The following is a 15,167-nucleotide window of genomic DNA, read 5'->3' as shown; positions in this document are numbered from 1 at the left end:
TGCTTTGATTGCAGATCCCAATGCACCAAGGGGATCCTGGATGTTGGGTAAGGTCATTGATGCTCATAAGGATTCAAAAGGTATTGTTCGTAGTGTAACCTTAAAAACTAGAACAAGTGTCATTGATCGTCCCATCTCAAAGATTCGTTTATTGTTGGAGAGTGACGTAAATATGTAAATAGATGTTTGATGGGGAAGGGTGATTTGTACATACTTTAATGGATATGCTTGTGTCGTGTGTGTGTGAGTTCACAGGTACATTACCTCATAATGGACTATGCCTCGAACAGGGAGCAACGTGCACACACAAGCGTACACAAATAAGGACCTGGCAATCTACAATGTGCACACACAAGCGCACACAAACACTGCATCACAACATATTGCGCACACAAACAAAATGGACTCTTGCATGAGCAATGCCTGTAATGGCAAATGGACTTTATGGACTGAACCTTGAAATCAATGATTGTAAAAAAAAAAAAAAAACTTTGATGTTTATTGTGAATGATTGAATTGAATTGTATATGGCTCCATATTTTATTTGGTTTGTTATTGTACCTGTCCTTAGCCAGTAGCAATAAGGGGGGGGGGGGGGGGGGGTGATGTGTAGGAGCCATTCTTATTTTGTCTTGGCATTTTGGGTTGATATTTGGTTTTTTGGAATTGTGACACCTGCTGGCGGAAATTTGTACCTGTACCTTGGAATTGGTTAACCTGTCTGGTGGTTCACCTGGCTTAATCAGCCACAGGTGAATAATCAGGCTACAGCGTTTTAAAACAAAGAGCTCTCCTTGAGCATTCAGCTTTGGGGCTTTTGGAAAGGAACAAAGACATGCCAGCAGGCAAATGAGTTTCAATATCGCATATTTATTTATGTTGTTTACTTGACGGTTTTGCTTTTGGAAACTTTGGACTTTGTTTAATTATGGCATTTGGAACCTGGAAGAATCTTTAGTTTATTGGAACATTGGAATAAACCGTTTTGTCAAACAATTGAAAACCCTTTGGCGTGTAGATGTAAGTGCTTAAAACAGGGGTGTCAAACCTGATCCATAAAGGGCCTTGTGGCTGCAGGTTTTCATTCCAGCCATGCAGCAGCACACCTGACTTGGCTCATTCAATCAACTGAACTGTCTTCACACAGTCAAATACTTGCAGCCACACCCACCCTTGATTAAAGGGTGGGTGTGTCAGTTGATTGAATAAGCCAAATCAGGGTGCTGCTGCATGGCTGGAATGAAAACCTGCAGCCACACGGCCCTTTATGGATCAGGTTTGACACCCCTGGCTTAAAAGAAGACACTAAAGTCAGTGCATGGTCAAAGGTAAACCTACGCATGTGCACACACACACAGACTTCCTCTGTCTGCTTGACTGCGCGAAGCGAGTGATTTCATGCACATTATTTGCTTTAATCCCCTCAAATTAAATAACTTCCCAGCAGCAGGATGGCCTGATATTTTGTGAAATATTACAGAAATAAACATATATCACAATGACCACATTTCAGAGGGAACTAAATTTCACTGATTTTATGAAATCGAAAGGCCATCTACACTTAAGTTATTGTGTAAGAAACATTTTCGTATACAGTCTGTGCTTATGCTGGCTCTATGAGTTCCTATAAGTGCTTGCATGAACAATAAAACAAGAATGTAGTAGTACACACAAACATTCATTATGAAACATAATCGCTTTCACGGTCACTGAAAAAAACTTTAGATTTTACTATACATGTTCAAATACTACAAAAATGATCACTACAAAAATGATGTCTTAGCAAGTGAAAATAGCTTGAATATCAGCAAATTTATTTGTGATGATGATGATGAATCAAATATAATATTAAAATCAGCCTGTTTTTGGATGCTTTTACCCATGTCTTGTTCTACTACCCAATAATTACCTCGCCCGGGACAGAGTCCACCAGGGAGCGAGGTATTGTTTTTGGTGGGGTGTCTTTTTTTTTTTTTTTTGTTAGCAACATTATGGGAAAACAGCTGGACCAATCTTCATGAAACTTTCAGGATAGATGGGCACTGGTCTCAAACAGAACCTCCAACATTTTGAGGGTCATCTGGTCAAGGTCACCAAAAAGGTCAAAATCGGGTTTTTTTCATGATATCGTCCTTCATATTCATCATATTTACTTCAAACCAATTCCAAAATGTTCATATTTCAATTTTTCTTCCATTAATATGCTACATGATGGGGTATCTCTCATAGTTTTCTTTGAAAGTTTTCAACTTTCATTTGTTTGTTTGTTTGTGCGTCTGTTAACAATCTAGCGTCTAGAATGTTGCATCGATTGACTTCAAATTTTCAGGGTAGGTGGGCAATGGTCAGTAGATTACCTGATTAAATTTGGGGGGTAATCGGGTCAAAGTGAAGGTCAAGGTCACCAGAAAGGTCAACCTTTCAGTCAAAACATTTTCCATTATAACTCAAAAACAGTTGCTGACAGACAAACGCTTACTATTATGAGCGTATAGGAACTCCCATATGACCTTTCATTTGGCACCATGATCTTTGACCTTGAGTGACCTTGAAAGGTCAAACTCAAGGTCACGGATTTTCATAGGGCTGTAATTTGAAAACGGTTGATGGTAGACAGATATTTACCATTATCAACTTATAGGAAGTGCCATATGGGCTTTCATTTGGCACCATGACCTTTGACGACTTTGAAAATGTCAAACTCAAGGCCATGGATTTTCATAGAACTATAACCTGACAGCTGATGATTGAGAAATATTACCATTATCAATATATAAGTGCTGCCGGACGAGGTTTGTTTTGCCTGGCAACACTTGTTTTACTTCTTTCTAGAAACAAATGCTTAAAATCAGAAAAAATTGTCTGCCAATAAAACGAGTCTATATATTATATTTAAAACATGTAATCTCTAGAAATAGGTTTAATAATCATTTATTGCATTTACTGTAATCAAATAAAACATACTCAATACATTTAACTATATTCACTTGCTAAGATACGAGTTTATAGTCATCTCAAAAGGCAGTAATATTTTTATATTACACATATACAGGTAAATGAAATAACTTTTCGAAATCTTATACAAATATGTTTATAGACATCTATGACTTTATAAGATTTATAAAATAAACAAAATCGGCCTGTATTAATGTCCCTGCTGTACACTGATTTATATGTATATATTACAGTAGTTTTGACAAACTACATGCCACATTGTCACAGTATAAGTGCCTGAGACATCCGGAAGAACCCGTCACTGCTGAGATAACAGCGTCACCCTCATTCATCTTCTCAGCACAAAGTATCATCGAAGAAGCTAAGGATGACGTGTGTGATATGTTGAGCATGCCTGATGGAGTTTGTTCCTTCATACTGTTGTGCTGTTAGCCCAACTGGGAAATGAGTCTAAACTGAACAAGGGTCTTCCCCAACTGTTGATCGCCAGAGTGACGGACAGGACTCCAATGATGTTCATGACGATCCCTGTTTTGGCCTGAAGAAGAAATATCTTGTTCGTTCAATATGCAAACATTGATTGTAAAGATAATTTACAGGAAAGTCTGAACATTCGTGTGAAAATGATTGGTCAGTTAATGATCCTCACCATGTCTGACACTTTCAGATAACCAAAAGAGAAAACGATGGCATTCGGAGGAGTCGCCACTGGAAGCATGAAGGCAAAGGAGGTACTGAGGGTGCAGGGAATCATGATATAAAGCGGGTTTATGCCTATGGACTGGGACTGGCAAAAAATAAATAAATAAAAAGAATCAGTTAGCACAAGGTACCGTATCTGAAATATACAGATGTAACAAATATACGTAGTTTTCTTGATGTTTCAATTAAGCGAAATTACTTGTCTTTGTCCTGGCTTGTATTCATTACACAAACAATACAGTTTCGGTAATGCAATTAGCTAATGCTTTATCACCAATCTGTGCATTCGAGGAAATGATTTAGAATCAATCAATTTTAACAAGTGTTGCCAGGCAAAACAAACCTCACCCGGTAGCACTTATGATGAATATGAAGGAAGATATCGCGAAAAAATGATTTTGACCTTTTTGGTGACCTTGACCTTGTGTGCGAACATACTTGGCCAATAAACATGGTTCTGATTCTCATTCACACACTGTACTGCTCTCAGCCAATCAGAACATCTCATCTCATTATCTCTAGCCGCTTTATCCTGTTCTACAGGGTCACAGGCAAGCTGGAGCCTATCCCAGCTGACTATGGGCGAAAGGCGGGGTACACCCTGGACAAGTCGCCAGGTCATCACAAGGCTGACACATAGACACAGACAATCATTCACACCTACGGTCAATTTAGAGTCACCAGTTAACCTAACCTGCATGTCTTTGGACTGTGGGGGAAACCAGAGCACCCGGAGGAAACCCACGCGGACACGGGGAGAACATGCAAACTCCGCACAGAAAGGCCCTTGTCGGCCACGGGGCTCGAACCCGGACCTTCTTGCTGTGAGGCGACAGCGCTAACCACCACACCACCGTGCCGCCCTCTGAATGAATATGAAGGAAGATATTGCAAAAAACGATTTTGACCTTGTTGGTGACCTTGACCGGATGACCCTCAAAATGTTGGAGGTTCTATTTGAGACCAATGCCCATCTATCCTGAAAGTTTCATGAAGATTGGTCCAGCCATTTTCCCGTAATATCATTAACAAAACAAACAAACAAACCCCACCGAAAACAATACCTCACCCCCTGGTGGACTCCGTCCCGGGTGAGGAAGTCAACAACATCTCCATGTTAAGTTCATTGCGACATGATTTGTAATTTTTTTTTTCTACACAACAGCAGCAGCTCATTTCTCATTTGAATAAAAACAGGACGACATTAATAACAGCACCGCCTCAGACAATCGATCGAGATGCTCCCACACCTGACTTATGCTTAAAGGTTCTGACTGCAAAGTCAAATTCTGGGCAAAATACTCTATTTCTACTGCTGTTGGAGTTTCGAGATGTTTCGCTGCTGCACACACACCATGTATCTTATGTGTAAATGTTTTGCCAAGTTAAAAAGCATCCTGCATTTTACGATTCTGGAGATGTCTGAAGCAAGTGAGCAACAATAACTTGCTTGTGACCACCGTGGGGCGTGTCTCTTTGACTTGCTTTTAACCAAAAACAAGTCAGCATGGATAAACATGGAGGACTTGGCTCTCCCACCAGCGGAAAAGAAAAGGAAAGTCTGCCTAGTGAGTACAACTGCAAGATACAGCAAGGTTAGAGTGAGGATACGTCCGTCATCTCTCTGGACAGATGACTAAATTATTGTAGCTAGTGCTTAGCTATCTTAGCCTGAGAATGTATGGGCTTGACTCCACAGGAGTGCATATGGACCTAATGTTATACACCTAATGTTTTGATCTTACAGAGAAAGAAACGAGAACACAAAAGCAGTCACAGAGAAAAGATCTCATCTCATTATCTCTAGCCGCTTTATCCTTCTACAGGGTCGCAGGCAAGCTGGAGCCTATCCCAGCTGACTATGGGCGAAAGGCGGGGTACACCCTGGACAAGTCACCAGGTCATCACAGGGCTGACACATAGACACAGACAACCATTCACACTCACATTCACACCTACGGTCAATTTAGAGTCACCAGTTAACCCAACCTGCATGTCTTTGGACTGTGGGGGAAACCGGAGCACCCGGAGGAAACCCACGCGGACACGGGGAGAACATGCAAACTCCGCACAGAAAGGCCCTCGCCGGCCCCGGGGCTCGAACCCAGGACCTTCTTGCTGTGAGGCGACAGCGCTAACCACTACACCACCGTGCCGCCCCACAGAGAAAAGATATATGCGTCTTTTGTTTCACAGATCTATTCAACCACAAATTACATCCCTGCGAATCAAAACTCTCCAAGGTCGATGCAGAGTCATGATGTTTTCCGCACGTCAGCATCTTGGTGCGATGCAGTTCCATAGTTATGCTAATTATTTAAAGCTGCTCGTGTTCGACTGTTTCCTGTTTCCGTCGGGCCGTACTGTTTACCTCAAGAGGGAGGAAAACAGTCCCAAAACGGAGAAAAGCGAACTTCAAAATGATCATCAAAATGATCACATCTCATCCGCATGATATTGTTCTTTCAGGACATAGGAAAATGCCATGCACAATAAAAAATTTGAACATTTCAGATGACTTTGCAGTTAGTCCCTTTAAGTATTACAGTAGCTCATCAAATTTTCCCCAGCACAGGTAATTGGGACTCAATAGCATAGTCATCCGGCGTACGGTCCAGCAAAATGTCCAGCCCAACCACACAAAAGCCCTGAACCTAGCCCAAAAAAAATCCCCAATTGGATAAAGGAGATATTTTTTTCTTTTTTTCTCAGCCTTTCTGTATGAAACAAGGTCACTGTAGTGTGTACACATTTCTGATGTATAGACATTATCCTCCTTTCCTCCATAATCCTCCCTTCTCTCTCCCAATCTTCAGCATACTCCATTCATCCATCCATTATCCATAACCACTTATCCTATGCAGGGTCATGAGCAAGCTGGAGGCTATCCCAGCTGACTATGGGCGAGAGGCGGGGTACACCCTGGACAAGTTGCCAGATCATCACAGGGCTGACACATAGAGACAAACAACCATTCACACTCACATTCACACCTACGGTCAATTCAGAGCCACCAATTAACCTAACCTGCATGGGGGAAACCGGAGCACCCAGAGGAAACCCACGCAGACACATGCAAACTCCACACAGAAAGGACCTCGTCGGCTGCTGGGCTCGAATCCAGAACCTTCTTGCTGTGAGGCAACAATGCTAACCACTACACCAGTGTGCCACCCTAGATTAGATTTAATTCTGATTAGTTGCTCTAAAACAAGAGCTTGGCAACCAGAGAGCCCAATTTGGTAAAAATGCAACTCTGGGAACCCGATCATGAACCATCCTGTCTACTGAAAATGTTCCTCATGGGTCAGCGTAATTCTTTTCTCACTGTTCTTCGATTACAGCTTGTTGCAGTTCCCAATTTTACCACTAGGTGTAACAATAACTCTATGGAGCTCAATGGGAACAGTGAGCACACGGCCCAGTGATTGGATTTTTTTTTTTTGAAAGCAGTAGCACTTTCTTGGCTGGTTATTAAACTCTCGTCCCTTCAAAACAGGTTGTCACAGTGAAATACAAACTTGCACACAGAAAGGAATAGGTACAAAGATAAAAGACAGGAGTGCAATGAAAGAAAGATCTGGCTTTGCTTCTGAAACCATGTTTTACACAACGTGAGAAACAAGGGTCGCACGAATGCCAGTGCCAGATTTGAGTCCACTTGTTGGCGTGAAGTAAACCTTCCTTGAGTAACAATGCTCCATCTCTGCTTCTCTCCATCCCAGACAACGGCATCTTCACAGCTCTGCCTTGTGGGCTACATGAGCTCTCGCCTCACTCAAATCTCCCTATTGAGAATCTCTCCCCACAGTGGTCTACATTCATCAAGACATGGTAGTGTGTGCCAGACGCTTTACAATAGCAAGGAGGAAAGGTGAAATACCATGAGAGGGGGTGGAGGCTCAATGAGACAAGGCTGTGTTAAAGTATGGAGGAGTGAGAAGGTTCTCTTCATGACTCACAAGTCTCACTCTGAATCTGTTTGTACTTGTGTACGTACAGCACCAGTAAAAGTTTCCATCTTCTAATTCAATGTTTTTTTTCTTTATTTTTTATTAATTTAAAGTCATTTCATGTCAAAGTAATGATGGATGTCGTTTCTCTTTACTTAGTTGAGTGCTTCTTGACATAATATTGTATGGATTACTACAGTTGTGGTGTATAATAGGGCTATTTATTGTATTTTCTCTAACACATTAAGAAGGCAAGAAACTCGTTCACTAATTAACTTCTGACGAGGCACAGCTGTTAATTGAAAAGCATTCCAGATGACTACCTCATGAAGCTGGTTAAGATAACGCCAATAGTGTACAAAGTGTCATCAAGGGAAACGCTGAATACTTTGAAGAATCTAAAATATGAAAAATTTTTTGTTTAACACTTTTGTTTAGGGGCGGCACGGTGGTGTAGTGGTTAGTGCTGTCGCCTCACAGCAAGAAGGTCCGGATTCGAGCCCCGTGGCCGGCAAGGGCCTTTCTGTGTGGAGTTTGCATGTTCTCCCCGTGTCCGCGTGGGTTTCCTCCGGGTGCTCCGGTTTCCCCCACAGTCCAAAGACATGCAGGTTAGGTTAACTGGTGACTCTAAATTGACCGTAGGTGTGAATGTGAGTGTGAATGGTTGTGTGTCTATGTGTCAGCCCTGTGATGACCTGGCGACTTGTCCAGGGTGTACCCCGCCTTTCGCCCATAGTCAGCTGGGATTGGCTCCAGCTTGCCTGCGACCCTGTAGAACAGGATAAAGCAGCTAGAGATAATGAGATGAGACTTTTTTGTTTACTGCATAATTCCATATATGTTATTTCTTCGTTTTGATGCCTTCAGTATTGTTCTACAATGTAGAAAATGGTCAAAATACCTATGAAATGAAAAACCTATGAATGATTGGGGTGTACAAATTTTTGACTGGTACTGTAACTTTTTAAAAGTATTGCAGTCAACATGGAAATGAAGACTGCACCTGTTTCATTCTGACTAATTGTATTAAGAAATATCAAAACATAGAAAAGCAGAGACTCAAAGACATCAAGAGAATTAAAATACTAATCTGATACCATTTTAAGGCGAGGACTGTGTTTTGAGTAAACCTCCTGTAAAAGGAGCAGCGAAGCTAAGCAATGTATTTGAGCCAGAATTTTATATTGTATATTTAAATAATATACACAGCACATTAAATATATAGAGGATATTACACGGTTGCGGAAAGATATGAAGTTTATCTTCGTGGTGAATGAGTGATATATATTTTTCAACACAAGAAGATAAACTTCATATCTTTGCACCACCATGTAATGTTCTTTATAATTATATGGACACATCTACCAAAAAAAATATGCAAGTCAATCAAAATAATTTTAATTTTGAACCGGTTCGCCATTTTGACAATGTGCATCTGTCTAGTCAGCGGGAAAACACTGGGAGTGACGTCATCAGAGTGAAATATCGGGAATTATTATCCATACAGGACACTTTTTCGAATGGAGTAAAAACGTGTTCTGTTCCCTTCTAGCGGGTTTCATTCATTTGGTTTGACAGGATGCAATATTGTTAGCATATCGCTTATTCTACATGTATTACGTCACTCTACCCAATGGAGAATGAGTGTTGGACTTCCGCGCTAGTGAGTGACTGGGACAATTTGTAAACAAACATAACTGCCAGGTTTGCTTCGTTAAATACGAAAGATTTTGAGAGAATTTTGAAAGAGAAAGATGCATTGAACATCCAAAAGGAATGTATAATAATAATAATAATAATAATAATAATAATAATAAATATTGGCTAGCTTTTTTTCATGGTATATCAGATATATTCCATTCAGCTACTCGTCTTCAACTCCTTTATTATCATGCTAGCTGAACGGAATATATCTAATATACCACTCAACGCCAGCTAATATTATTTAAATGGGTCACTCAGATCTGTGATGTAGTTCGTCTGAAAAAAATGCAAGTTTTTCAACACAAGAAGATAAACTTCATATCTTATTATATCGACACAAACAAAAAGTCCCCAAATTTATCAAAACAATTCATCGATTTCCTCACAAGTGACATATAGAGATTTATGTCACAGTTTTGGTTCTCCGTGTCCCAGATGGAGCTCGTATAAAAAATATGAGTGGTGTATTTCCCAGTAAAACACTCATGTCTGTATAACATAATGAGATCTGTGGTGTATTTAAACAATTTACATTCACTCGTTACGTTCAAACTTGCTAGGGATAAGAATTGCCTGAAAAAGATATAATTAGAAATTGTGGCTTGCGGTTTAGATTAGGGTAAACCGGTATTTCTTGCTGGACCGGTCCAAAAAAAACGGTACGGGAAAAAAAATAAAAATAAAAATCAGTGGACCGGTTGTTGGACCGATTAGAAAATTCACAGTACCAGGCTACCAGCAGGCAGTCACATAACAATGTTACCGGTCTAAGAAAATAACAAAACAGAGCAGATTTAGCTATCCGTGGTTACTCTCTTTCGAAGACGTTTGCTGTGAATCATATCTAGAAACACTTAAAGGATGAGTCAACAGACAGCGAGGCGAGTATAGTTAGTTTTGAGACAAAGTGCGAACCTGAAAAATTATATCAATCAAGAATAGTGATCCGACACATGCATACACTTGTACTCGCGTACAAGTGAAGCAGGTGGAAACCACAACAGTTGGAAAGCTTGACGCATACCTGAAGGTAGCTGGACTTTTGCAAAAGATGACCCAGGCAATGTCTAGCGAAAAGAAGGCAACAGCTGACATGGTGCTGCCAATGTTGCAAATGCTGAGGGAGCACTTCAAACCAGGCCTGTCCTCCAAGGAAAGAGAAGAGGAAGAAGAAGACGATGACGAGAAGTCAAAAGAGACTCTTGAGATTGAGGCCTTCACCGAGCGCCTTAAGGCTTCTGCCCTAGAAGACCTGAACAAAAGATACCAGGATGAAGCAGAGTTGTGTTTCCTTGAGGAAGCAACGGCACTGGACCCGCGGTTCAAGGTAGCCATTAAGGATGAAGGTGTCTGGGAAAGACTGTGTGAGAAGATCACAGTCCACAACACCGGCGTCAAGAAGGAGCCAGAGCAAGAGCCAGATGTCCAGTGGGTACAGGTACTGGTGAAGGTAGAGGTCAAGGCACCAAAGACCTTACTTGAAGAAATCTTCATTGATGAAGACGATGACGATATTACATCTGTGGAAGTTCAACCACCTACTCCAGTATCAGTCCGAGTTCACCAAGAGGTCATCCAGTATAGGCAGATGGCTAAGCTGCCGAAAGCCGACGACCCCGTCTGTTTTGGAAGGCTAAAATGGACGAGCTCCCTGTTAGCCAACTTTGCTAGGCAGTACTTGATTGGCCAGGCAACTAGTGTAGCAAGTGAAAGGGTCTTCAGCACTGCAGGGGATGTAGTCAGAGCAGAACGAGCTTGCCTAGACCCAGAGAACGTAAATATCCTGATCTTTCTGAAGAAAAAAAAAAAAAAAAAAACACATGAACAGCAGCCAGTCATGGCATCATTTCCAACATTCTTGCACACTGCGTTCAGTTCTCCTTTCAATTTTCTTGCCATTTACCGTAGACTGTAATATTGTTCTACAGCTGAATTTTTGCGACTGCTACAAAGTCGACAGAACTATTTACGCCCTTTTCATAGATAAGGTACAAGTGTCTGTCATCTGTAGGATCGTCCGTCAGCACTGAATATCCAGTCTTCTCATTCCAAATGGGCAGAACTCTTTCCCAGGTTGTTCCGTTGTCGTAGCTCCACTTTAGAGCCATTTTCTGTCGTCCTTTAGAACTTAGCAGTTTGCTAATATGTTGCACCTAATATGTTAGACCTTAAAAAGACTTTAAAAGTTACCTTGGAATAAAAAAAGTTGCATGTTTTGTTACATCTCCGTTTCCTTTCTGCATATTAGTTGCTTGTGCATTGAAAATAATCATATCATTCTAATATACAATTTGAACATAATTTGTAGGACTCACAGAGACCTGTACTTGTGTCTCGCTCCCCAAAATATGATATAGTACTGCTGAACTACTATAATCAGGTCCAGGTCCATACCTGGACCTGATCCTCTGGACCTGGATTTTCTGTACCAGTACCCACCCCTAGTTTAGATGCTTTCAGAGTCGGCCAACCTAGCATTTAGTTAATCACAGTCGTCTGCCACACTCGTATCCATGAAGTGAAGAAACATGGAGAGGAGTTAAGTGGCATCAAAATGGAAGATATGAACTGGAATGAAGTTACACATCTTTGATGTTCTATTAAAATAACGCCATTTGTATTAAGTTGCTAACACTGGCTGTTAGCTACTGTAGCAAAGAATTTCCAGAAACATAATGTTAGCATAGCCTGACTAGCTGCATGTTACCTGAGCAATTCTCATCTCATCTCATTATCTCTAGCCGCTTTATCCTTCTACAGGATCGCAGGCAAGCTGGAGCCTATCCCAGCTGACTACGGGCGAAAGGCAGGGTACACCCTGGACAAGTCGCCAGGTCATCACAGGGCTGACACATAGACACAGACAACCATTCACACTCACATTCACACCTACGCTCAATTTAGAGTCACCAGTTAACCTAACCTGCATATCTTTGGACTGTGGGGGAAACCGGAGCACCCGGAGGAAACCCACGCGGAGAACATGCAAACGCCACACAGAAAGGCCCTCGCCGGCCCCGGGGCTCGAACCCAGGACCTTCTTGCTGTGAGGCGACAGCGCTAACCACTACACCACCGTGCCGCCTACCTGAGCAATTATTCTGGATATTGAATGTTTAACATTAATGTAGAAAACCTGCTGTGTGAAAAACATTAAAAAAAAATCATTTATTTGAAGCTCGTCTGCTTTTTCTTGGGAATCCTGGATACCTCAGCTTCAGCCTAGTTTACATAAAACTCTGTATTTTTTATATGTGTTTTGGTCGGACACCATCCGAACTGATGATCACATCATCAGCTTTTCTTTGGCTAATCAGACACAAGGTACACCACCACTCTTGCCAGAGCAAATGGGGGTTAGGTGCCTTGCTCAAGGGCACTTCAGCCAGTCCTGCTGGTCCAGGGAATCAAACCAGCAACCTTTTGGTCCCAAAGCTGTTTCTCTAACCATTAGGCCATGGCTTCCCCCACCTCGATATTTGTATTAAGGTTCTGATTTTTTTTTTTAAATCTCAAAACCCATCATTTTGAATGAAATGTTTCAAAGGCAAATCGTACCCATAGCAAGCTCAAATCTGAGAAGAAAAACATTGGGAAAAAATATAATTGTATGAAATACACCACAGAAAAAAAGGAATTTTATTCAATGTGAAATATTGATCAAATATCCAAAATCCTGATGACTTTATTGCTATTCGATTACAATTAGTAAATTAGTATCTTTGATTTTGTTTCAGTATTTGTTAGGGTTGCACCGAATCCAAGATTCGGTTTCGGATTCGACCGAATCTTGGCCTTTTTATAGGGGTTCGGTTTCGGCTGAACCCTAGAGCGCCGACCGAACCAAATCCTACGTGCGGCGCACGTGCATGCGATTACGTCATCAATGTTTAGGAGAAGATAGCCTCCATTGTGCTTGCAGTTGAAATCGAAAATGGAAGCAGTGAGCCGAAAGAGTGTTGTGTGGCCGTACTTTCAAGTGAAAGAGGGAGATTCAAGTCGCGCAACATGCACACTTTGCAGTACAGAGTTGTCTCGTGGTGGGAAAGATGCTAAACAGTACACAACATCTCCGCTGTTAAAACATCTTCGCGCAAAGCATCCGACGGAGTACAAGTTGTGCATGGCCGAATCTAACGTCAGTGAGGCTTCAGGTACCGCAACCGCACAGTCACACATAAAAAGTGGTACTCAGACCACCATTACCAACGCTAGCTATAGAACTAGATTGTTAATAAAATAGCCTACGTGGAGACATGTTCGAGTTTTTTGTGCTACACTTTGTTTAATGTATCTAATTAAGCCTACAGTTGTAAGTGCTTGAAATTGAAGTGAAATAGCCTATAATTTATGTTCCATGAGTGTAAGCATTAAATATGATCAAGATCCCCAGTAAGTTTTTTTTTTCCTGAGGAAAACAGGTTCAGCATTAAATATCACCTTTTTGTTTGAAAATTAAGTAGGCTTACATGTATGCAAGAGTTAAAATGTAAATGTGCTATGTTTTGCTGCATTCTATCTGCAGAGATTTTTTTTTTTTACTTTTTATTTTTTGTTCAACAAAGAGCGCTTTAGCAATGGCTCACTGTTACTGACGGGCCTTATTCTTTTAGCAATAATGTCACTTTTTGCTCCTTTTCTTTGTTCTTTATAATGGACAGTATACTAAAGCCTGTACACTGAATGACTTTAAGCTGAAAATTTCAGTGGTGTTCTCCAAGTGTGACTATTCAAATACAAAATAGTGGCAGAAGTTATTGCCTATGTTTTTACAGTTTAAAATAAAATAATAAAATATTCCTTCTGGATAAAGTACCAGTATCTCTATCTTACTATTAAGAAAAGGAATGTGCAATGTTTTTCACTGCATTATAATGTACTAGCTGATGTTCAGAGTAGGATTCGGTATTCGGTTTCAGATTCGGCCGAATCTTAAGCAGTGGATTCGGTATTCGGCAGAACCTTAAAAATCAGGATTCGGTACATCCCTAGTATTTGTCAGATCATGCAGCTGTGTGCTGTAAACCCAAGAGATAAACACATCAATCACTGTTAGTAGCCCAGTGATGACTGCGTGCATGAATGAGTAAAAGGAAACGTGTACCATAGAGGCCAGGATCGGGAGAAACAGGGTGGCCGTGGCAACGTTGCTGGTGCATTCTGTGAAGGTTGCTATCATCAGGCACAAGATAATAGCAACAGCCCATGGAGGAATGGTCTGGAGTGGAGCCATCTGTTCCCCAAGCCATCTGGATAAACCTGAAACCTTTGTGTGGAGAAATTGAGAGAGTTATAAGCAGTAGGTATGCATGGAAATGTGCATACGGTGGACAAGATGTAGCTAATGGATCTCCGTAACACACACACACGCACACCAGCCTAGTCCATGTGTCCTACATGCAATTGTGTACTTTACGCACTTCCTTTTGCACTTGTGAGTAGTCATAGTTGTATGTTACAGAAACCAGTAATAATCACCAGGCTTGTAGTACTTGAGTCCGACTCGTGCCCTAATTTTAAGGACTCGTGACTCGACTTGGACTTGAGCACTGATGACTTGGACTCGGACTCGAGCACTGATGACTTGGACTCGGACTCATGCATTAACTGCATTCAGACTCGTACACTGGACACAAGGACTCGGATTTTTTCTTTATTTTTTGGAACATGCCATAATAATTTGGCATAAGATATTTATATCTACAATAATTTTTATACTAATTTCATGAAAGAGAATTCCGACATCATGTTCAGGAACAAACGAACGTTAAGGGCACTAAAATGCCTGGAGAGAACGCCCTTAGGATTGTCCGCTTTGCTTCTACAGACTTTTCGTGCAGTGGGGAAAAAATG

The 15,167-nt window shown here is 41.2% G+C and overlaps 1 protein-coding gene across 1 annotated transcript in view; it reads right to left on the bottom strand.

The window, feature by feature from the left end:
• Positions 1-3,249: 3,249 nt before the first annotated feature.
• slc13a5a (solute carrier family 13 member 5a) overlaps positions 3,250-15,167 on the bottom strand; it is a 76,618-nt gene continuing 64,700 nt past the window's right edge. Inside the window, exons 15-17 of the mRNA XM_060935230.1 lie at positions 14,419-14,580; positions 3,605-3,742; positions 3,250-3,493 (exon numbers count right to left, since the gene is read on the bottom strand). Coding sequence (XP_060791213.1) covers positions 3,368-3,493; positions 3,605-3,742; positions 14,419-14,580 — 426 coding nt within the window. The 3' untranslated portion in view covers positions 3,250-3,367. The remainder of the gene's footprint in view (positions 3,494-3,604; positions 3,743-14,418; positions 14,581-15,167) is intronic.

This window comes from Neoarius graeffei, chromosome 12, assembly GCF_027579695.1.
Source record: "Neoarius graeffei isolate fNeoGra1 chromosome 12, fNeoGra1.pri, whole genome shotgun sequence".
Taxonomy (NCBI): Eukaryota; Metazoa; Chordata; class Actinopteri; order Siluriformes; family Ariidae; genus Neoarius; species Neoarius graeffei.
The sequence above is the reverse complement of the archived record's forward strand: the minus strand, read 5'-3'. Positions and strand labels throughout refer to the sequence as shown.